Raw genomic sequence first — 24645 nt, forward strand, 5'->3', positions numbered from 1 at the left:
GCAAAATTAAACTTCGGATACAGGAATATGTGTGTGTGTGCGCGCGTAGATAACGAAAAAAAACCCCAAAAAACAGAGTACTCCATTCCAGTCTTTCTACTTAAAATACAATATACGGCATATGATTCAGCAGATGTGGGAAAGCGTGGGTATATGCTAGCAATCCACTCAAACTGTGTAATAAAAAGCTTTCTTATGATTTTGAACACTACTAAAAGAAAGGGACTACATCTCCAAAAGCACCTATTCAAAATGCTGCACCTCCATAGCAGAAGGAAAGCTGGGTGCCTCAGATGTGATTCACAACACCACATTATGTAAGAGACACTTATACTTTGCAACAGGAAGTTCTGTAGAAAGAGTTGCTGCTTAAATCTTATTCCTTTCCAGGGTCTGGCCACATCTTTGTATATGTCACAAGTGGGTGGCACACTGTTAGGAGCATTGCACTAAAGGCTACTGCATGAAAGAGGATCATGACCACTGTCTTCCACCTTTCTCCCTCTGCAGAATTTTTAATGAACAGGACAAGATCACTGTGTTCTGCATAAAAACCATTCCATATGTGATAAGTGCACTCTGGACAAACCTAAAGTATCAGGGCTATGAGAACACACAAGTGGAAATCTATGGTTTAGGCATAAAGCAGGCACCTGTCACTGGTGTGAAGTACATGACTGACAAAAAACCAGGCACCAACAAGTTTAGATGGAAATTTCTGTGATGACACCCTTCAACTTAGGAGGACTTTAAAACCTGTTTGGGGAAAAATTAGAACAAGGAATAAAACTAGCATGAATATACACATTTTCTAACAGAAAAAGAAGGGTCACAAAAGTGGCAAGGACCTAGTACTTAAAAGTCTTCTACCAGCACTGACCAGAGAGGGACTGAAATGAACTTAAGGCCATACCTCTCTATATCATTCCTCAAGATAACTTTTTTTGTAAGAAACATGCATCCAGCCACAATGACCCGCTACTTCTATGTAGTTCAGATTCTCACATGATGCTTAAAGAGTAGGTTTCTCTGCCTGCAGTCATTGCAATTGAAGTAAGTCCATTCCTGACAAAGTTCCTACTCCAGTTTAGTAACATATAGCAACTCCAGTATTCAAGGATATAAGTCATCTCCCAGTGGACAGCATTAAAGTGGGTTTTTTTCCTTAACAGTTGAGGGGAAGGCGAGTTTGTAGTCCCAGCTTCCTAGGAATGTAAGGCTCCAAATTCAAAACTGTACAATGAATTCTCAGTAGTTTCCACTTCACTCATTCCAACAACATCTGTCTTATCAGTCCTCCTTGACCTACTTCTTACTCCTACGCTGTTTTCTAAGAGCAGGAATCCAAAGGAAGTTTATGTTAGATGGCAAAGCTGAAAAATAACATACAGTCCTAACATTTGTGAAAGTGATGCTCATACAGGAGGAAACAGCAACAGTACTGGCATGGGAGAATAAGATCCATCCCACGAGTAAAAGACCTGGCAATGCCAAGCTTAGTAAACACAAACACACCTGAAGAATTAATTTTATTACATTAGAAACTGTGAATGGCATCCTCTTTCTTGGGGTTTTTAACTTATGATGCATATCAAGCTGTGTTTGGAGGATGTAGAATAAATTAAAGTGCACAAAATCCGTATTTTGAAACAGGTTCTGAAAATATAATACTAAAAAGGGCTATCAATACACTTTTTCCCATTTAGAGCTGATTCATTAAGCAAAAGAATAATCATTTAGTGTTCAGGAATTAAATCAATTGTTCCTATGCAACATTGCTCCAACATTTTAGAACTCCTGCATTGTTTCTTTTTCAAAGCGAAAGACAGATTTCCTGCTTCTTCAAGAGGGCTGATTGGAACTAACCAAATTTGCTGCAATGAATTCATCTCAAGACTGCAAAAACAACTATTGGCATCAGAAAGAATGGCAGTTGCCTGGTATTCAGCCAGTGATTTTCACCATTTCAGACGCACTTTTTTTTTTTTTTTTGCCAGCATACATGTAGCTTTTATGTTTGCTTTGAATGTTTTTAACAATTTTGCTAAGTTTAAGCTCTTAGGCTGATTTAAATAGATCACACACATCCAACTGAATATAATTAAAATGAGTTTGTTAATACAAAACAAATAAAACAAAATTCTATGACTGCAAACTCTTTTCATTCTTTATATACATGTAAAATTAATTTAAAGGAGAACAACAAGAAGATTCAGAAAAGCTATAGTGTAAATGAACTGGAGTCATCATAAGAGCACTTACTTGTCACTGGAGCTATTTCAGGTTAAGTCCCTTTTAGAGAGCTGAACAAAATTTGGCTCCCTTTTCTCTTTTAAACTTTCTTAGAAAAGTTATTATGTTTTATATTATATCTCATTATGTATGACTTCATTTTATCCTAAGTGCACTAGTGAGAAGAGTGGTGCGTTCATCACACTGTAACTGCAGAAGAAGAGTCTAAAAGGCAGAAGTGGCTGAGGAAACACAACATTTTGACAAAGTAGAAGCTAGTCTGAGGATCATCCGTTACAGATAAATTCTAAATTCAATATCCATTGTGAACATTCTTACCTCTAAAGTGTTTAGAAGAGTTTGCATGACATAGGTCTTTCCACTAGATGTATGTCCATAGATAAAGATGGATGGAAAAGTAAACTGCTGACGCTGGGTGGAAGGAAGGAAAAAAAAGTTGTTGCTGTTTCAATTCTTCTTTTTCATTCAACAGATAAATGATTTACCAATGAAGTTTCCCTCCAAAAGAAAAGTTATCTTTTAAATTGAGGCATTAAATATAAAATACACCACTTATTATGGAATCAATGTCATCGAGTTTTATGTTTCACCTTCACTGAAATGCTGGGAGGGTAAGTCCCAAGAATCAAGTATCACATAGAGCTACCAGTGAAACTGCTATAACATGAGGCTACATTTTTCATGGGAAAAACAAAAAAAAAACCCTAAGCCAAAACAAGCAAAAAACCACACACCAAGAGAGAAAAACTGTGGGCTTTTAATTCAAATCAGTTAACTACCTGTAACAAAATCTTGGCAAGCACAAATTGCAAGCTTTACATTGTCCTAACTTCTACAAACACTACAAACTGTTTTTCCTTCCATTAGCACCAAACAGAAAAGAATTACATGGTTTGGTGGAGGAGATGGTAAAGGAGCTCGCTCTTCTCTCACAAAGCAGTATTTGATAGAATACCTTTACTTATTTAATGGTACTGACACTGTATATTACATGGATTACTTTTTTTAAGATGTAGTGAGAATAATTAACTTGTTCTTTTTATTTCATTCTGAACAGGTATTTATTTTTGGTTTTCTCATTTCTAAGAATCTTGTACACTGACTTAAAAAATGAATACAAAAATAAATTTGACAAACACTTTTTATGAAAAACAATTATATTCAATTAATCCAAGATGAAGGCACTCTTGTGCAAGATATGCAGATACTCCAACCTGCATATTTAACAAGATTTTAAGTATCTATTTTTTTAAGATGACTTGTTGCCACTATGCTTGTAATAAATACATAAAACTTAAATGCTCTAATTTGATGTAATTATTATTATCTATAATTAAATGCAGAACCAGAAACAGATACTAATTTCCATTTTGTTAATTGAATGTAAATGGATATATCAACTGCTTTTAGGTTTGCAGATAAAAACCTCCATTACTTTTTACCACAGCTTTGCCAAGCAGTAACAGAATCAATTAACAAGCCAGTGATTTCCAAATCTCATGGCCAGCAACAGAACTAAGAATCAGACCAATTTCACGTACTTGGAATTCAGGCATGCAGGTATCAGATTAACAGGTTAAAACCAAACAGAACTTCTACACTGCCACTGAAAAAAAAAAAATACCCCAGAACTTTAGACCAGGGAAGACGACAGACTTACTTCCTGATACTAACTGGCAAAGATGGAAGAGAGTCATGGAGAAACCAGGCTTCAGAGACAGCAAGGCACAAATAGCTCTAAGCTTGTTTGGGTCCTTCCAGCTGCAAAACAGCTTTCAACCTTCAAACTTGCTAAAATCTATCAGCCAAAAGCTAATGTTAAAGACAGGTAACAAAAAAACCCCAACAACAACAACAACAACAAAAACCTACCACCAAACAACAAAGACACAACCAAAGTATGTTCATAATGACATCACAAAAACGCCCTTAAATTTCTACTCTCCCCTCTGACACAGCAGAACATCTTTGCTCTATTCAAACGTAAAATATAAAAAGCACTACCTCTCCAAATATTGACAGCAACATGGACACTTGGGATTCTCGACAAGGCACCAAACTTTCCAAATGAAGCAGTGTAGCTGCTGGGTAAGCTGGATGTTCAAGGTTAGGCATTTTGATGTTCCTGTAGTTAGTTACCTAAACATGCACATCCCATTTGAGGCGCAAAGACAAGAAATAAAGTGATCTGGAAAATAAAATGTTTTAATTATCATTTGTTGTCACATACGTAAAGGAGGAAAATGAACAGGAGTTGACAAAAAAAGCTAAACAGACATTCTAGCTCAGCATAACGGTATAATTATGATAGACCTAAGAGACTTCATCAAAATCAAACTGTACTATGTAAGGCATTGTACAGACATTTTCACACCAGACAGAATCCAAAAAAAATCAAATAAAAAGGGCAAGGCATACAGGGTATGAGCAAATCAACATAACAAAGGATTGTCATAGTTTAGTTAACTGGAGAAATATATACTTAGTTCTGATTTTATATACATTTAAAAGTAGCAAAGGAATACAATGAGGAAAATAGATTAGTCACAGATGATCACCTACCTGGACAACCAATAAGCCTGGATTTACAAGTAACAGAGAAAAGGTAGGGCATAGGGAAAGATGAAGATGACAAAATAATAGCTCTTCAGCTGTCAACAGGAACACTTACCCCACCTTAAAAGGAGCAGAGGCACGTGAAGAAAACCCAGCTGATGGTAAAGACTCCTCAAAAATAGTAGGAGCCCAAACCAGTTAGATAAAGCTGTAATATTAGTTACAGTCTACCTTTTAGACAAGGACCAGTCAAAGAAGACTGAGGGTCTTGATTGTCCAAACACTGGAAAGGCTGGATTTTAGTGACAGCATAAGGAAAAACACCTCAATCAATGATACCACTTTGTCTGCAGCTTCTAAAACTGCTGGAAAGATGGTACATTTGTCTGTAGTGCTAAGGACAACATGCAGAGAGAGAACTTAAGTAACCTCAAGAGCTGGATTCTGACTTTGTGAAATGTAACATAACTTGACACCCAAAAAGAAAGTTTGGAAATTCAGGTAGTACAATAAAAGATATCTCATCAGCAAATAGATATGTCTGTAAGTTATCAAGACAAAGATAATAAACAAAGTACTCCAAACACATTTAAATAGAAGTATTTACAGCCAAATATGTTACGCTGGGCATAAGTACAATGCCACATGAGAAAAGATTAGTTTAGCAGAAGGAAATCAGAAATAGCATGGGAAATGGAAAACAAACTGTTCTGAAGAAAAAAAGCAGTATTGGGTTGCACTGACAGGGGAGCTGTTGGGCTACAAGGAGGTTCATAAATACAAGCGTATTTATGGAAATACTTAATAGAGTTCATTTTGGTACCAATCTCTATTAAGTATTTCCATAAATACATTTGAGGAAAGATTTTTTCCTATTATTTTTACACTTTGCCTTCAGTGTTTCCTGAAGTAAAATTAGGACTGTAGAATCATCAACAGAAAAACAAGTGGAATTAGTGAGGAAAAATGGATAACCCTGACAACGGAAGTAATGCCAGTATAATGAAATTCAGCACTTCAAATTACACGTACTTGTAAGTAATCATATCACACCTAACCAGGACTACAGTTAGATACCAAGAAATTCTAAGTCTGAAGCAACCTGAAAAATAAACAAGTCAATCACATAATAAGTATCAGAAATCAAAGTAATGCAGCTATCAAAAAACCAAATTGTATGTATCAGGCAAATAATTTCCCATATAGATAACCATACAAATAGCCTTGGCCCATTATAACAGTCTGCCTACCTGTCCACTGTATCTATTCAGATATCTATTCAAAATGGCATGGAGATACAAAAAAATTGAATAGCTTGATTAAGGTTGCTCTTGAAAAACGAGCTAGGAGTAACTATGAAGGATGAAAAGAAAAAAATTTAGACAGTAGCCTCCAAAACAGAGGACAAACAAGGAGGGAAAGAGTTTTAAAAAAGGCTGAAAAGTTTGTGTGGCTTTAAGGAAAAAAAGACAGCTCTATTGCTCCATTGGCTACATGGGAACAGGGCTTGACTCAGTGTCCTAAACATATCTGAAGCCGTAAGGTACTTCAGCTTCTCCACCCTGATGCCCAGCGGCACTCCAGAAAAGCACGAATCGCCTGTTGATCACATCGTATCTGCCAGCCCTATCTGCTTCTCAAACACCCTAGCACATGTCAGCTTACACTACACACATTTAAGTCACTGGATGAAAACCTACATCTCTACTGACTATATGTAGGTGTCTTAACCTTCAACAGGATCCCATCCTAAAGTTCACAAGAGAAAGGATGTTTAGAGCAACTTGTTCACAAAACAATTCATTTAGATTAAATGGCAATGCTGACACAAGGACCAGCATGAGCCAAAGGCTGAATTTAGGATATTCCTTACCGGGGAAGGTTGTACGGAGGTTGTACATGTCGCTCCAGCCAGATCAGGAAGGACAAAAAGCACCTACTTTCTAGCTGAGTGCAGGTAAGGATACCAAAAGCACAAGAAGTTAGATTCCATGGCTGGATTGGATGATTTAGGAGCACTTCCCTCAGTTCATTGGTCCTAAAATACCTGCACTTGGCATGTCTTTCTACGCTTCAGAATGGAAGTTGACAGAACTCAAGAGACTCGCGCGGTTCTGCTTTCCCTCAGGCCCTACAAGCACCCTCGCCCCGCCAGGACGCCGCGGCACAGCCGTGCCCTGGCTGAGGGGAGGAAGTGACGGACCCCGGCCCGCACAGCGCGGCCCCGCTCCGCGAAGCCCGGGCTCAGGGCTCCTTCCGCCACGCGCCCGTGAGGCTGAGGCCGGGGCTCGGCCCGGGGGGCAGCTCTGACACCGGGGGGCAGCTCTGACACCGGGGGGCAGCTCTGACACCGGGGGGCAGCTCTGACACCGGCAGGCCAGGCCCCCGGCGCCCTCACCCCACCGTTCCCAACCGGCACGCAGAGGAGCAGGTTTGCCCCTTCACCTCACTCCCCTTCACCTCACTCCCCTCCTCTCCCCACGCCCAAGCGCCAGAAACCGGCCGGCCGCCCCCCTACCCGGACCGGGCCGGGCCGGACCGAAGGAGCCCCGCCACCCCGCTCCGCTCCACCTGGCGACTCACCCCGGCTTCCCACACCGCCCGGGCGCCAGCTCCCGCCGCCGCCTTCTGCGCATGCGCACACCACCAGCCAGCCCCCGCCTTCCCCGGACACAGCGCAGGTGCGGAGCCCGCACGCATGCGCCGTAGCGACGGGAAGCTGGCTGGCCCTGCCCTGAGTCTGGCAGCGCGGGAAAGGGCGGGCGAGGTGGTGCCGTTGTGAGGGGAGGTCGCTGCCCGTTCCGCGGCGGGGTGAGGCGCGTATAACGCACGTCCCTGGACGTAGGTGTCTTTGTAGCCCTGTGTTTGAAGCCGCTTGGCAGCAGTTCCCGCAGGGAGAGGAGGATGTTGAGGTTAACGTAGGGAACGCTGTGTCACTGGGGCGGAGAGCGGTGCTGCTGGTCTCAAGGGGTCAGGCCTAGGCCTGGGGCGTAGAGTCCGAAGGAAGTCGTGGGTGCCTATGTGGTTGTTGTGGTATTTGTTAGTGTAGCCACCTCCCTTACAGGCGTGCAGACGAGCCCATGGCGTCTGGTGTCTCTGGTGGGATGCGTAGGGACGAGGGTCAGCTTCAAGGCGCATCCTCTGAGGGGACAAGGGCATCAGTCACAGGAGGAGTCTGGAGGTGTTGCATCCATCCTCTCTTCACAACTGGAAAACATGTTAAAAGAAAATTGACGTGAAATTGTGTGTGTAACTCATTTATGTTAATAGAGAACACAGCTTGAAGGAATGGCTGTGGAGTCCCTGCTCCAGTCAAGCTTTGCAGACAGCGCTCTTTAAAAGTACCCAGTAATACATTCAGATTACAGTTCAAGTTGTATTATGCATAAACATTGCACATTGTATTAACGGGATAAATATGACAACTGCATGCAGCGTTATGAAAGCTAAAGCGATATTCTCCCTCCGCAGTCTGAGCTGGGTGAAGTGTTAAATAAGTGAATAAATCCTGTGTGAATCAAGCATGATTAATTTTTAACAGACAGGTTTTTTGTATATATATGTGTGAATGCACAATCATCGTATCTTGGCCTGAACAGAATTTCAGTTCTACAGATATATTGTAAATTAATGGACCAAACCCATACTGAATGGAATTAGGAAAAGAGAAGCAGAAAAAGATGCAACTAGTTCTGATTTATGGTTATATATACACCAATTTGCATACACTCATGTTTTTAAAATGGTCTGTTATTTATTACAGTTTTGCCAAAGCATAATAATAATATTATGCATAACATATATAATTATTATTTTTGATGTTACTGGGTTTGCATATGTGTGGGCAAAAACTGTAGTATTACTAATTCAGTCCACTTCTTTGCTTGTTAAAAAAAATCTTAATTTGGAGTAATAGGTAAGTTTTAAAGCGTCGTATCAAGGCACATGCTTCCCAACAGAGTGAAATACTTTTTTCTAGCTCTTGAAACCATGAAATCTGTTGGGGCAGATTCCTCTGCATACAGATAGGCCATGTTTCAGAAAAAAACAAATGTAATAACTGCAAGGAGTCTCAGAAAGTCCACATTTGTATAGTCTGTGGGAGCTCAAATAAAATACTTCAGAAGCAGTTCTTAGTGATGTTCAGAATTTGCATCTGAACAAATCTTAAATTTGGCTTTCAATTGATCAAGAATCCTAAAATGAGGGATGAGTCTTTAAACAAGTAGTTTTACTTCAGTGGTTGCTGACAGTGTGGCTATCTCCTGATTCTCTAGGAGCATTGATGGTTCAGGCTGCAGTCACTCCTGGGGTCATTTCAGCACAACATAAATCCATATTGCCTCAAAGAGGAGAGTCTCACTCTCACTGGTCCGCCTCCACTTCCACTCATTTCCTGGGCCTAGGATTTGGGTGGTTATGCAGAGAGCCACCTCAGGGAAACAGTCCTGCTGAAATTAAACCAAACCAAAAGAATGGTTACTTCAGTATTTGCAGCCTCACTTCCAAAAGCCTGCTTATTAACTGAGTGGGACCACCACTACCGTCTCATTTAGCCTCTAGTCTGAAATTCAAACAAAATACCCAGTAATAATGCTTTTTATTAATCCCAAGTGGCATGATTATTATCATGAGTTAAATAATGAAAACATGTGTCTGTATAGTTTTAATAATTTTAAAATACTAAGAATATCTGTATTGATTGAAATGGTGGGACTATAATGCTATGTTTTTGCAGGACTGACCTGAAGAAAGTAATACAGAATCCTGGATTCTTGTTTTTGCAGATGAATAACTATTACAGAAGACTGTTGAACAGTTCTGTCCAGTTTTTCAGGCCTATCAGTGTCCATATATTCCTACAGGAAGTCTCTACTTGCCAGTAAAACTGCTTAAATTTAGTAAGTGTGATTTTTTATTTTCATTCAAGAGGTCGAAACTCTTAAGTAGCAGTTGCTAGAGATAGGATTCATGCCTAAGTATCTAGCTGGTTATGTGTGGCATAATAATTTTGTTTCACTTTACATCTTACATTGACCACATTTTTCATTGTTACTGTTACTGAATATACATTTCTGCACAGCTTTAAATGTTTTCTTAATTTATACTAAGCTTTCGCATGTCTTTTTATCTTATTCTGACTATTAGTTGCTTACAATATAAAATATATTCAAAATGAGAACACAAATAATAAAATGAGTTTTGCAACTTGTGTATAACAACAGGAGAGGATTTTTTCTCATTGTGTTCATGGTCAAATATTTTATATTAATACTTTTTTGTTTGTCAAACAGATTTTCAGTACAAGTAGTGATCAATTTTCACTTAAGTTTTTTTATCCATAGCTCCATTTCAGCAAAAATTGTTAATTATAGAATATACACTGATTTCATTAAAATCACTGGGAATCCTCATTCTGTAAATTTACAAACATGTGCTTAAATGAATTACAGCATGTCGTGGTTTAACCCCAGCCAGCAACGAAGCACCACGCAGCCGCTCACTCACTCCCCCCCATCCAGTGGGATGGGGGAGAAAATCGGGAAAAAGAAGTAAAACTCGTGGGTTGAGATAAGAACGGTTTAATAGAACAGAAAAGAAGAAACTAATAATGATAATGATAACACTAATAAAATGACAACAGTAGTAATAAAAGGATTGGAATGTACAAATGATGCGCAGGGCAATTGCTCACCACCCGCTGACCAACACCCAGCTAGTCCCCGCGTGGCGATTCCCTGCCCCCCCCTTCCCAGTTCCTAAACTAGATGGGACATCCCATGGTATGGAATACACTGTTGGCCAGTTTGGGTCAGGTGCCCTGGCTCTGTCCTGTGCCCATGTCCTGGCTGGGCATGAGAAGCTGAAAAATCCTTGACTATAGTCTAAACACTACTGAGCAACAACTGAAAACATCAGTGTTACCAACATTCTTCACATACTGAACTCAAAACATAGCACTGTACCAGCTACTAGGAAGACAGTTAACTCTATCCCAGCTGAAACCAGGACACAGCATTAGGTTCTTTAATTTATAGATGTAATTCTATATATACATATATACATAGAACTGTGTATAAAACATATACATATTCTATGTAGAACTATAGGGAGAGAATTATGTATATAGAATATGTGCAGTATTTCATTTTTTATTCCTCAGTCTTTCCAAGATACATTTTACCAGAGATGCCATTATGCAGGACGCTATTGAGACTGGATCTGGATTATTACTTAGCAGTCTCTTCCTATTCAAAAAAGTCAATTCGAGCTGAGAGAGGTGCAGAAAAGGGCTCTGATGAAGAGCAAGAAGATAAGAAATTATTGCTCTGGAAAGGTGTTCTCTTCAAAGCATCACTGAGGTTGTTTAAGAAATTACTGCAACTACATTTCCTGCCTTGTTGGATGATACAGCTCTCTTGGCCGAGGCAGTGGAAAGGATAGTGTCATCATCTTCCTCTACACAAGTCGTCCATTTAACTTAAATTCCCAGGCAGAAATTATTTAAAATATAAACTGGGTGATTTTTCTTCAAAGTGCACGAAGAGATCTCAAGTGGTTCATTGTGCACACTGTGGTAGAGGAACTAACCTTAATGAAAGAGAAAAGATACCTCCAATAACTTTTAAAAAGGTTCCAGCTTTATCTGCTAATGGCTTTCTGACACATCCTAAATAAGGGTAGGATCTGAGCCTTGTTGAAGAATAGACACCAAACTGGGGCAAAGAGCTGCTTAAACTAAAGGACAATGTTGTAAAAGAGCAAATGAGTATTTTAAGTACAATACTGCAATAGAGGAACACAAACTTCAGTAAAATACACTAATAAAAGCAAACTCCTTAATATTTATCCAGATGGAAACCTGTCATTCCAATTGGTATTGTTTTGCAAGTGTGCTATTTAAAAAATGCATAATCAAATACATACTAAAAGAACATTTGAAGGGCAAAAGTTTGTCGGACCAGATAACTTCAGTCAGTCTGAAGTACACCTACTCTGCTGCTGGCCATTCTGGGGAAAGTAGCTGTAGGCACCAGCTGTACAAAGGTGCTGAAGTGCCTAACAAAGCAGTCGGAACACATTTTCAATGCCCACCAGAAGCCTAACAGTTATTACTTAATGTCAGTTGAAATCATACAGAGGTAGATAAATCTATCTGCGAGCCCACATTGCACTTGTAACTGCAAAAGTTATTAGGTGCCTTCAAGGTGTCAGCCCCTCTTTCTCCTGATACTGAAACAAGGAAGATCAAGGGTAGTTAGGCTTTGTAATAGGAGATTTGGTCTAAAATATTCAGTTACACCAGGATAAATAGTCCTTGCCGACAATTCTGTGGGCTGTGGATTGCAGGAATGCACTATATTCCCTTCACATCTTTTGCTGTCTCCCACTCAACCCGTGTCAGTGCCAGGGGGTAACACCAGTGGTGAGCAGAGGTTCTCTTCCACTGGCACTTAGCAGTAGAATCAGAAACTGAGAATCTGATCCATAATTTCTCACTAAGTTTGCTAAAGATAGACAAAGATGAATGTTTAACAATCTAATCGTTAGTGATTATAATCACCGACAATGGATTTTCAAGCAATTAGTAGTAATTAAGCTCTCATTTATAACTCATTATTATGAAAAACAGTAATTCTATATATGAAATACTCCTATAGTATCTAATGCAGAGGATTTTGCAGACAGAAATATATGATGAACCATCTAGATTTTCAGATCTCCAAATGAGATTTGATAAATATATCATCATAGCCAAATACTGCTAAAATTTCAGCTGGTTGCTCAGACAAATATGCTGCATAGTATCATAAGAGTTTGCTTAGAATTTAGGCCCCAAGCAGAGCAATCTGTTAAAGGTGAAGGAGAAAAAAAAAATATTTTTCCTCAAACTTCCAATAAACAACATCAATTCATACTGGAGATAGCTTAATTTTTAGTTACATTTCCATTAATTCTAGGCACTGTTTATTTTCAAATTTATTTTTCTGGGAAAATGATGTACTAGTGCCAACCTCTTCAATTAAGTAGAATGTGTATTTCTTTAAGAAGGTATGTAGCAGCTTGCAGTAATGTCAGTACAGACAATGCTTTACCAAGAGCATATCATTTTTGCATACAAAATTGCTGAGTTTTTATAAGTTAAACTAAGAGGACCAATGGAGATGGATGTCACTACATGTATGTAACCAAAACCTTTTATTTATCATTATATATTCAGATTGTGAAAGTCATACCAAAGTGACACCACTTCTAGCTGAAGTTGGTTCTACCTGCATATTCTTGGTTTACTTGCCTAAATGCCTGCATGTAGACTAGATTAAGTAGGCATCTGAGTTTGGACTTAATGACTTTCCATAACTGGCATTTGTGTGTGCACTTCAGAAAAATGAATTTTTGTTTGTGAGACTGCATCTGATGTGTTAGTGACTTATCAATCCTCTTTCAGAATTCAGTAAAAAGCAGATATTTATGGCATGCAGAATTAAAGCAAATCACCAGCAAGCATCTATGTATTTCTCTAGTTAAGTGTTAGAAAAATCTTACGTTCATAATATTTATTCTCAGGTGAATCAAGGTTTTATTTACATGCTTCAATATGCAAAACTATTTTATGCTGGAATCAAACTGAAAACTGTTTCTTATCACAGAATCAGAGAATGGTTTGGGTTAGAAGGGACCTTTAAAGGTCATCTAGTCCAACCCCACTGCAATGAGCAGGGACATCTTCAACTAGATCAGGTTGCTCAAAGCCCTGTCCAACCTGACCTTGAATGTTTCCAGGGATGGGGCATCTACCACCTCTCTGGGCAACCTGTTCCAGTGTTTCACCACCCTCATTGTAAAAAATGTCTTCCTTATATCTAGTCTGAATCTACCATTTTTTAGTTTAAAAACAATACACCTTATCCTATCGCTACAGGCCCTACTAAAAAGTCTGTTCCCATCTTTCTTATAAGCTCCCTTTAAGTGCTGGAAGGCCACAATAAGGTCTCGTCGGATCCTTCTCTTCTCCAGGCTGAACAACCCCAACAATTTTCTTGTCCCTGCAGGAGCCTGGATAGGGTCGGGACTGGGTGGAATTTTCAAATAATGCTGTTTGGTTTTTCACAGGGTAGTGACAGACTCAGAGGAAAAGCACTGAAAAAAATGCAGTCACTTTTAGGTGAAAAGACTTTAGCTCTTCTGTGTCTGCCACTAAGCTGCAATTTGGCTACCTAAATACCGTATCTGTAGTTCCAAAAAGGAAATATTTGTCTCAGCTAACCTGTGAAGATGGAGGTGAGTCTTCATGCTTTCTTATTTCCCCAATTCTGTGTTTTGTTATAATTTTCATTGCAGAGTTTCAAAAGACTAAGCATGCATCTGCACATTAACAAGTCGTAAATTAAAGGGATGTTCCATTTCATGACGTTATTTGTAATGCCTTACTTTTCTTATTTCCTAAAATATCATAGTATGCAGCTACCCAGGGAAAATCAGCGCTCTAAAATCTGTACTAAAGCACTTAGTGATGTGCCCATCAGTGAAATGGGAGGTGAAGACACATTGCTCAGCAGTTCGGTGTCACAGATAGGCAATACATTTTCCTAATACAGCTCGCCTTATGATCGTGTTTTGTGTTGCATACATTCATGAGTGTCTCCGTCAGTCCAGACATTCTTGCCAACTTCATTTTTGTATCCACTTGCCAATTTCAAATATATCTATAGGAGAATTTCTGTATCTATGGTACTAGCTAGGTAGAAATTTATTGAAAATAAGCAGGAATGGCCCAGCCAAAGGAAACATTCCACTTTGAGTTTGTACCCCATCATGCACCAGCGAAACCTCAAAGCAAAACTGCATCTGAACAGATTGCCATGTTCGGAGATGTTTGCCTCTCACAATGCTGCAATACCTTTTGCTCTGTGGCAGAAGTTAGGGCGGTAACCAGTATCTCCAAGCCTTTCTGGTCTATATAGCTCACTGATGGGGCTTGCAAAGTTTCTGCTTTGAAATGCAGCAATATTTGCCAAGTTTCTCTAAACATAGTCAACATGACTCCATGTGTGTTCTCCTACTAATCTGGTAGTGGAAATATTGACAAGGTATCACATCATCGTAAAGGAAAATCATCCATTCACAATTGATTAAGATAGGTTCCCACATCGTTTTAATGCCTGAAGTTGCTAGAAGTGTAACGTGTGAAAGCTGAACCACAAGAGAGAGATGGAATCTGAGTATCATGTGAGGATATGCTTGATGTAACCATATATATGTGCATGGTGCAGCCCGTCAATGTGATGCAATGCAGCTCACATCACTGTTTCCTGGAACAGGAAAAATGCCAGAGTGCTGTGTTATGTACAAAGACAGGTTGTAAGCTATAGATGTGGCTATTAGTGCACTGACAGCAGGGTAAGGCACCTCGATTAACAAGAAATTAACCAAAACTAAACATGCAGGTCCAGACTGGGAGAGTAGCTAATGACTGATGTTACTCTATATGCATTTCTGATATGCAAAATCTGTAATCCCAATTTCTCATGGGTCATCTGAACCAAAACCGTGGCATCTGGTCATTACTACTCCAATCCAGATACAAGTAGCTGTGCTGGGGCAAGGTAAGGGCTGCACAGCCACATTGACTGAATTGTGTGGTTTTAACAGGGGTACCACCATGGACAGTTTGCACAGACACTTCATTAGAGACCCCTTAACACCTTCATTAATTCTGTCATTAATTCTACTTCAACCACATTTCCTCAATTATAGGCTTATACAGGAGCTTTCTAGATACTAGTGTAAATTAAAGTAAACCTGAAGTTGTTTTCACTTATATTAAAAAAGTAACTCACACTGCATTTATCTTTGCCCATATCCTGAGGTACCCTAAACAGAGCGTGCTGACAGCCTTGGCTTACAGCTTTACCGCAGTTACAGAGTCTTCTGTGCTGGGACACAACGTCCTAGAAACTTTAAAGTGGTTTTTTTTCTCCCATGACATCATCTGTGATGCAGGTTTCACATTCCCAGGGAGCATAATCTGTTGGGAGAGTTTTCTTTTCCTTGAATCGGGCATATAGCTGCTGAAACATTCATTGTGAGCTGGTTTTCTTTTATCTGAGCTTGGTAGTCTTTTAAAAGTGGTTGAGTCAGTTGCTGTTTCATAGTCACGGCAATATCATGCTCGAGTTCATTTCTGTGGGGGTTTTTTGCTAGCTTCCAGTAAATTATGAGAGATAGATCCCAATGCATTTTTGTCAATGTAGAATTGAAAATGAATGTAATCTTTAAATAGAAAATCAACTAAATATCGAGGCTGTAAGAGGAAGCAGCAACGGAGTCATCACATTTGTGGACTAAACTTTAATATCACAATTTTAATCTATAAAAGTAAAAAAGCAGCTAAATTTCACCCTGGGCAGATAGACTGCTTACTGAGACTAATAAGAAATCCTATCTACTTCTCAGCTTGAACTTTTTCTTCAGCTTATTTTCCATGGCCATGCAGCTGTCTCAGTCTTATGCCAACCTCTCAGCAAAATAAATTTGGCATTTAAATAAGTGCAGAGGAGAAAAATTCTGTGCTAATAATTTTTAATAATCCTAATTCATTATTGATTAGTTCTAATGACAGTAAGCAAAAAAATTGATTTGCTGTTTGTACTGAGCTGAAATAATTTGCTTGTAAAATGAAAGCAATTAACCAGTAAGACTAACAGTGATAATGTAATAATCTTCCATTTCTAATTCACTCTATTAATAAAAAGGTGTCTGTTTGGTGAACGATGAGCAAAGGAATGCAAGGTAGTTTTAGGTAGTAGATCTTTCATTGCATTTATCACCAGCGTGTTGTGGTTTCTTTCAACTCTGATAAATAATACATGATTTGGTGAGAAAAGCTGTACAAACCTTGGTAGATACAGATTTTTTTCCTTACAGTACCCTTTGGGTAGCAATAAATGACCATGTAGGACTGACCTCTTTCTTCTTCCTGTCTTTCAGCTACTTTGTCAATATTTATAACCACCATAGTTTTTCTCAAAGCGTTCTAGCACTTAACCTACACAACCTATACTCAGCTTTTATCTAAAGAAAAATCTGTGCTGCCTTTGAGAATTGCTGCACTTAGAAATGTTTTTTCTTCTCGTTACTTACTAGTATGGTGTCACAGTCAGGTATACCCTGTGCTCGTGATATGCAAGCAATATTCTTGCTTGTTATTCTTTTAATAATTAAAACTGAGTATTTAAAAATCAGTTCTGAAACCACATGCAGTATTTCACTGATAACATATACTGAGCATCATATTCCACCTTCAAGCTTCTGTTTGGTGTTCCCCATCTGTATGCCCAGCAGTTGTTGGCCCCTTAATTTACAGCTTCATGTGAGAAGTTCACAATCAACAGGCTAGTTTTGATAACTCTCCCCCACCATCCCCCAGGATCTTTGTATAATATTATTTCATTCCAAGATATGATCACACATTTCATAACTATGACCTGTATATTCTGTTCCTATGCGTATGTGTGAGGTTGCAGTCCAAAAGACGGAGACAGACAGACTGGAGACAGATCACACTGATCACCAGAATAAGCCAGGTATAACAGCCACATCAATTATTTATGAATCAAGTCACGATATTGAATGTGTCTTGATCAAAATATGGCTATGGCTCAAAAGGGAATGCTTACCTCTGCTCCAACCCAGCATAATTCAGAAACTGATATGTCAAAGTTGTTAATTTTTAAGTTGTTATTGTTACCAAGACTGCCATGGCAAATAAAAACCAGCTGCATCAGCAATTCTTGAATCCAGGCATGGAAGAAATGCCCAGTACTGCAGACCTCATGTATGTCCTGGTGGGTTGTCACACATTCAAAAAATACATAAGCCTATGTATTTCACACATTTGCTTGGTATATTATTACTTCCAGTGGAAGTTAGTAATTAGAGATGTCTTTGCTGCTTTTCCCTTCTCCATCCTCCTGCAAAAGATGTATAGCAGTGGCAGACATCCTATGGTCTGCTATGCCTACTACATATATTCTAATGTGCAAATTACTGGCTGAATTAGGAATAACACAACAGCCCAGAGGGGAACAGCATGTATGACAGCAATGGTCCATGAAGGAGGAGACCAGAGGGACTCTGGGGAGTAGCAGACAAGAATATTTGAAGGCAGAAAGTGGGAGCTCACTGAGTGCGAATGCTGCGCAGAGAGCAGTGAAATAGGGCTGTGATAGAGAGTTCTGGAGATGTGAGCATCAAATGAGAAATAAGAATGTGCAGGAGTTGCTGTGATAGGTATGGATATATTCTTGACAACTAGTAAAATAGTTTGTAACACTCTTTAACAAAAATATCTCTGAGAAACAGGGATGCCAGTTCTAGAGCAAAGGAGTGGCAAGCCATCCAGCAAAATGCTGTTATTATATGATGAAGCATGCTAGTTTTCTTCTGGAGTTCAGGGTGAAATGAAACATGTAAGAATGGACTAAATCTTGACAACATTTCCATGACAAGTATGAACAAAAGGTGTGATATCCCATGTGTTTCTATAATTGAAGATATAACTCATTTTGGTGACAGCTCAGATAGTGGCAGTGAAATAGCCTTGACCTAGAATATACTAAATCTGGAACAATCAAACAAGAAGTGCAAGTGTGTTCAGACAGATTTGATGAGAGACATCTCAGTCATTTTCACAGAAGAAAGCTGTAATATTACCATCTTTCTGAAAGGGGATAACAGAGGGACAATGGTTATCTGTCTTGCCTTTATGCCCTGCAGTGGCACATGTGACCAGTGATTTGATGTCCTCAGCAAAGAATTGTCCCAGGTTCTTATCTATGCCCAGTGCTCGTGTCTCCAAACTTGGTGAGTGCTGCTGTGTCTGAGAATTGGAGAGGATTAAGTCCTCACTACAAAAGTTAGCTACCAAAGCATTTGGACATCATGTAATGGGGGAAAGCTCACTTTCTGGGCTTCCTAAAGCAGATTTCCATGCTGTTACACCTTCAGGCTAACAGGAGATGAAACACAAGGTAACTATTTTGCCAAAGCTTTGTTTTTTCAAATTTACATCACAATAAGTATCAATTCAGTTTATGAATAACTCCAACTCATCCATCTAAGGAGTAAACTAAACAGTTGTAACTTAATAAAATGTTACTTTATATATTTTATTAATTGTTTGAGAGCTTTCTTCAAACATTTAGTGACAGTTTGATATGACTAATGTATACTAGCACATGGTAGCGTTTGTAAGAATAGATTTACAGGTTTAGTGATAACCAAATCATATACAATTGCTTTTTTGAGCCTCCAGTGAGACTTGATGACATGGTCAATTATATGATTTTGGTTGTATTAGAATTTACAAGATTCCTTTTTCTACATCTCATTACACTTTTTTTATACAGCACCTTTGATTTCAAGCACTGGATTCTCATAACAGCAACAACACAAAATATGGAAGAAACTTTGGATTTTCATAACCACTTCCTTTAGGTGTTGTGCAAATCAGCAACAAATAACTTCCATTAAGTATATATTTGTTATAGGTAAATTATCTCAATTAATGGAGTTTTAAAAGTTTCTATCATGCAATTTATTTTCAGGTTTGCTCACCCCTCTCTGTTTATCGTCTTTCAAAATCTTTGCTGCTTTATGGCTAACGCTGTGGCATTACAGTCATGGTGAGAATCCTACCAGAGAATGTGGTCTGTCTGCACAGGAGAGAGCTTAAATCCTGACCTTGTTATACAAGATTCATTTTTTATGAAAATACAATTCAGAAGAATGCCGTGGCAATTTGCTAATCTTGTATGTCAGTGATGTTGCTGTATTACATTGATTGAGGGGAGAGAAAAACTCAGTTGTGCTGAATTACTGTGTGCTTTGGTATCAACAAATAACCAGCACTGCTGTCTGGATTAAAAAAAAAATATTAAAATGGATTTGTGGCACTTTCCTGTGACATCCTAGAAAAACTGAATTCTCAAAAATGTCTTAATACTCACCAGGTCCCTTAAATGTTTCATGTTGGGCACCATGAATTGTAAGCATCCCAAATCATCTCCTATTACTGGACCATATATGCAAAATATGAATTATGATTTGATCTTCTGTGGACTTTCTGACTTTAGCCCAACACTTAGACATATTTGAAAGCCATGGTTGACACATTTTGCCTACCAGTAGAGCCACTTCTTAGCTTCTTATGTTTTAGAAAGAGCTGCCTTATGTATTACTTGAATTACAAAACTGAGTGCTTAGACATTCCACCAAGCAACAGATAACTGGGGAGACCTTCTGGGAAGCACCAAGATGCAGATGCCTCTCCTAATATACTGATCAGTCCGTTTCTTACTGGACTTTTTCTTCGACAGCTGATTTTAAAACAAAGATTTATGTCACAGCACTGAGAATTCTGTGTTAAATACAAAGAGCATGCAGACTGTAAATAACAGATTTCATAAGCCCACACAGATTAGATGCTTGCAGCACATGATGCTACCTGGCTTCATCATCTGCAATGCAAAAGATGTATTAAAAGTAGCTGGTGAATCCAGAAACTGCTTCTTTTTGCCCTTTCTGCCTGAGAACATGATGCTATTAGGGGAAAATGAGGTTCCTACTGATGTTGCAGCATCATGTGGAGCTGGACCGGTGCTGCAGTGGTGAAAATGAAGCTGCTTAGACTCCTGGCACCGTGGGCTACTGCACTGGGGAGCCTGAGCCTTATCCTGTCCTTCACAGTCACTGCATGAACAGCACTGGCTTAAAAGAACACACTTGACTCCATGACAGTAAGACATAAATCAAGAAATAAAAATACTTCATACAGATTGCAGGGATGATCCCACACTCTGCATGCAAAGTTATTGATGGAGGATGAACACATGCTGCAGGAAAGCCTCCTTGGAACATCTGGCAGTATTATAAATAGCTGCATATTCCCAGAAGATAGGAGAAGGTTAGAAAAGAAAAAGAGGCTGCTTCGTGCCTGCTGCTGCTAGCCAAAATATACATTAGTATAGGTCACAAGGTAGCAGTGAAATTGTTAGCCAGCAGCTGGTCCAGGTGGAGTCCATTTCTTAGTAGTAGTTCTATTCTGAAACTCCACAAGCATTGAGGAAACCATGGGGGAGCAAGCAGAAATAATTAGGGAATCTGTATGTTTAAAGATAAGTCCCCTGCTACTGACCCCTACGTCAGTGCTTTGCAGGGCTTGGCAGTGCCTACAAGCTGCCAAAAATGTGTCGGTGGAGAATGGAAACAGGGTTATTCAAAACAGGTTTAAAAAGCATCCTAACGTCCCTGTGCAGCATCCCGAGCTAAGCTTCATTTCAGGGCCCACAGACACACATTACACATAGCCACCAGGATCACAGAACAGGAAAATAAAATTTCCTCATGTCTGTAACCTGTTTTCCCATTCTCCTGTGGTGGAGACTGTCAGTTTGGCCTTTGTGCCTTCCTTAGTAACCTCAGAGGCTAAAAAGCCTTTTGCAAACCAGCACATACTATTTCCTTAAGAACAATTGACAACTTCCAGGCTGTGTGGGATAGTGATTCCATCTAGTCTAACTGCTAACACAAGGAACCTGTATCTACAGCTGCAGCTCAGAAAAAGTGAAGGAACTTTGCTCAGCCTTTGTTAGAGTGTTCTCCTAAATAAGGATTAATTTTATCACGTAACCAGGCTTTCATTCAAGAAAGCACTTTTGCTTTCTAGTGCATCTCTAAAACAAAATTCAGATGTATTGCTTTGGTATTAAATTCATTTGGGAGCTCCCACTGTTACCCCAAAGCTATGTTTCACCTCCAAAGCATTATATTAAAGCAGAAAGATATCTGCAAGTCAGTTTTTAAAACTGTAATATTTCACTTGAGTTGCATTTATGCAGAGAGGGGAAAGAACCTCTCCAATGTTTTTTATTGTATCATTTACATTGCAGTCAGGTTGTCGATAGCTCACTTAGCAACTATTTGGCGTTTCCTGGCTAGCACTGTAGTCTCCATCAACAAACCCGGGCAGGCAGGGAGGCCACGTGCCACAACATTTAGTGATGACCAAAGCCCTGCTCACACCCAGCTCCAAAGCATTTAGCTCAGCTGGCTTATCCAAAGTGAGCTCACACTAACTGCATGGAAGAAAACAGATTCAGCCCGGAATGGTCCAGGCTCTGGGATGCTCTGCATCCTCTTTCTTCAAACTGTGGCTACATTGCCTTTCAGTGGCCCTGTTCTGCTGACGGGAGCTCTAGCTGAACACAGAGGGTAGAAGTTTGCCTCTGCTTTGAATGCTGCTCAGCCTGTTCAGGGGGCATAAAAGATCTTTCTGGTTCCTTTCTCCTTGTCTTAGGGTTTCATCCTAGGAAAGTTGGCTACAGACTAGCAAATGAGCAAGCATATGCTCCATTTTAAATAAATGGGTATTACACTGAAACAAAGTAGATCTATTCACATCCTTAATGTAAAGCATATGCTTAACTGCTACAAGGATGCCTAAATCTTTGCAGAATTGAGCAACCTGCAGTGGAACAAACCTCTACTGGAAAAAAATGATCAGCCTGAACTGATGTGCATCACCCTGTATTTGAAGCACAGTGGTTTCCAGTGCATTGTCAACCCCCCTGTATAACTCTTCTGTGTGTTTGATTTAATTACTGCATGTGATAACCTCAGGGAAAAACATCTGATTTTTTAATGTACTGTATCAGTTGCTAAACCTCCTGTGAAGGAAGCTAGCATGAAGTATATGCAGTATAAGGAAGACTGATGTTCACACTTCTACCGTATCACTTAGGCTGTAACTAATATCAGCCATTCCTGCCAAGGTAAGGGCTCTGAAAAAAGCTCATACAGCTCTTTACTGATGGCAAAAATAGAAGCCTTAAGTTTGGATTCCAGCCTATCTTCCTTACAAATGCAGGTCTTCATTAGAATTGAAATGAGAGGCAGGGGGCAGCCTGTTCTGGGGCAGACAGACAAACAAGGGCTGCTTCACACTGACTTTCTGAACCATTGAATTCACCAGAACTTGTTTCACTGTTTCCATTAAGTGTTAAAACTGTCTTTAAAAAGAATTAACTATCCTCTTTGGGTTTTGTAGTATGTACTCTGCAAGAGACTAAAAACATTGATTAGCATCAGTGCCATCTCCTCTCTCTCCATTCAGCTGACTACCTGCATTGGATTCCTCATCTCCTTCTGTGTTTAGGCTGGAGGCTGCTCAGGGTTCCTGCCTTCTGCCTATTTTTCCTCCTTTTACAATGGCTTGGAAGAAGAGGGGACTATTTCACAAGAGATTGGTTTAGCATTAATATAAGAAGAATCTTTGAAAATTGTGCTGTTTATATCATTCAGAACTGCACTACATGCCAAAACCCCAGGCCATTCTCTGGGTTTACTCATCTATCCACATAGACTTGGACTGGGCACAGTAATTAACAAAGCATTAGTCTGGTGACAAAATACTTGCAGTTTTGTCCATCTTCTTTGGGATTTCTCTGCCACTCAGGCATTTCTTTAGTTCCAGGTTTTGTTGTCCATGGTATGTCCAGCACATCCATTCCAGTCTCTGGAGAAACACACAAAGCACTGAGTGTCAGACACAATTAAAATGAACTGAAATGAGTAAGGCAAATGGCAAGCCCAACCATTCTTATTTAATTACATGCCATGTTTCTTTCAGCAGCTCATAGGCTTGTCTTCTAGATTATGTGGGCATACTTCTCACCAGGCATGGGAGAGGGAAACATATCTTGGAGCATACCTGGAAGCAAAACTTTTCAAGTCTACCCTAAGAATGGGCAGTTATTAAAGTAATATAAAGAGGTACTAGTGTCCTTTACAACCTGTGGACATCAAGTACAGTACTTTAATCATCCCTTGGTCTCTTTGCTAAGAGCACGCTATTCCAGTGCACTGCATGTCCTTAAATGAGAGTGGGTCACGGCAATGGGACAGTGTAGCCTGGCTGCAATGGATTCCTAGTTTCAAGTGCACTGACTGACTAATCCTTATTACAGCTTTATCGTTTCTTACTTTGAGTCTTCAATAAGGCACAAATGACCAGGTGAGCTCCAGCAGAGGCAGGAATTGAGTGCACATATTCCAGCTCACAGGCTGTCTTCCCCAGCAGCTGTCCTTCCCCACGTCAGCAGCGGAGGAGTTAACCAGGCAGTGTCTGAGATGCATACTGGCCCGCAGGATTAAAACAAAGCTAATAGCAAGTGACAACCTGCTCTCCTGCAGCTCCAGCTGCAGAATCCCTATGGCAACTTAGCCAAAATGAAACTGTCTTCACCCACATGTCTCCGCTATTGCGGGAAGCTCTCTCTGAGTGCCCAAAAAAGCATGTGAACCTGACAGCAGATATAATTTCTTGCCACCACAGGGATAAGGTATCTATCTTCAGCAATTTTTTACAGGGACCATCTTGTCCAGATCATCTCTGTAACAAAAACCGTGACCACTTTCCACTCTATTCCTAGCAAAAAAAATCCTCACAAAAAAACCCGCCATGCTCAGCGCTCAGCTCCCCGATCTCTGCAACAGCCACAAATCAGAAACAACCTGGTCTTTTGAATATATTCTTAGCACCACAGAGCAAAGAGCACAGAGAACATGAACAGACACTGAAACAGGTGAGTGTAACGAGGACATTTTAACGGTCATTTTAAGTCCGCCTTAATCCAACGTCTATACTTGAATTTACAGAGTCCATGCTACAAGTTTTTTGTTTCAACATCTGTACATCATCAAATACTGCTGGAGGGGCCCCAACACACTTAGATTTTAAAAAGTCTAAAAAAATATGAAGAAACCTTCAGAAAA

General features: G+C 39.6%; 1 protein-coding gene and 1 long non-coding RNA gene across 8 annotated transcripts in view; one reads left to right on the plus strand and one right to left on the minus strand.

Annotated features, from left to right (window-relative positions):
* Positions 1–7447, minus strand: part of ORC5 (origin recognition complex subunit 5) — a 75700-nt gene extending 68253 nt beyond the window's left edge. For 4 of the 7 annotated variants that reach the window (XR_012650030.1, XR_012650031.1, XR_012650032.1 and 1 more), the window contains exons 1-3: positions 7393–7447; positions 4258–4441; positions 2572–2664 (exon numbers count right to left, since the gene is read on the minus strand). Coding sequence is in view for 4 of the 7 variants with exons in the window: in XM_075024803.1 (XP_074880904.1) it covers positions 2572–2664; positions 4258–4368 (204 nt within the window). In the remaining 3 variants the exon portion in view is untranslated. Of the gene's footprint in view, positions 1–2571; positions 2665–3913; positions 4052–4257; positions 4442–6682; positions 7269–7392 lie in introns of those variants that run through there. The other 3 variants (XM_075024805.1, XM_075024804.1, XM_075024806.1) reach the window with 3 other exon arrangements.
* A 113-nt stretch (positions 7448–7560) lies between these two features.
* Positions 7561–24435, plus strand: LOC142030536 (uncharacterized). Its single transcript, XR_012650205.1, has 3 exons — positions 7561–7650; positions 9597–9710; positions 24303–24435. It is a non-coding gene; the product is annotated as an uncharacterized LOC142030536 (long non-coding RNA).
* Positions 24436–24645: the final 210 nt, after the last annotated feature.

This window comes from Buteo buteo, chromosome 4 (assembly GCF_964188355.1).
Source record: "Buteo buteo chromosome 4, bButBut1.hap1.1, whole genome shotgun sequence".
NCBI lineage: Eukaryota > Metazoa > Chordata > Aves > Accipitriformes > Accipitridae > Buteo > Buteo buteo.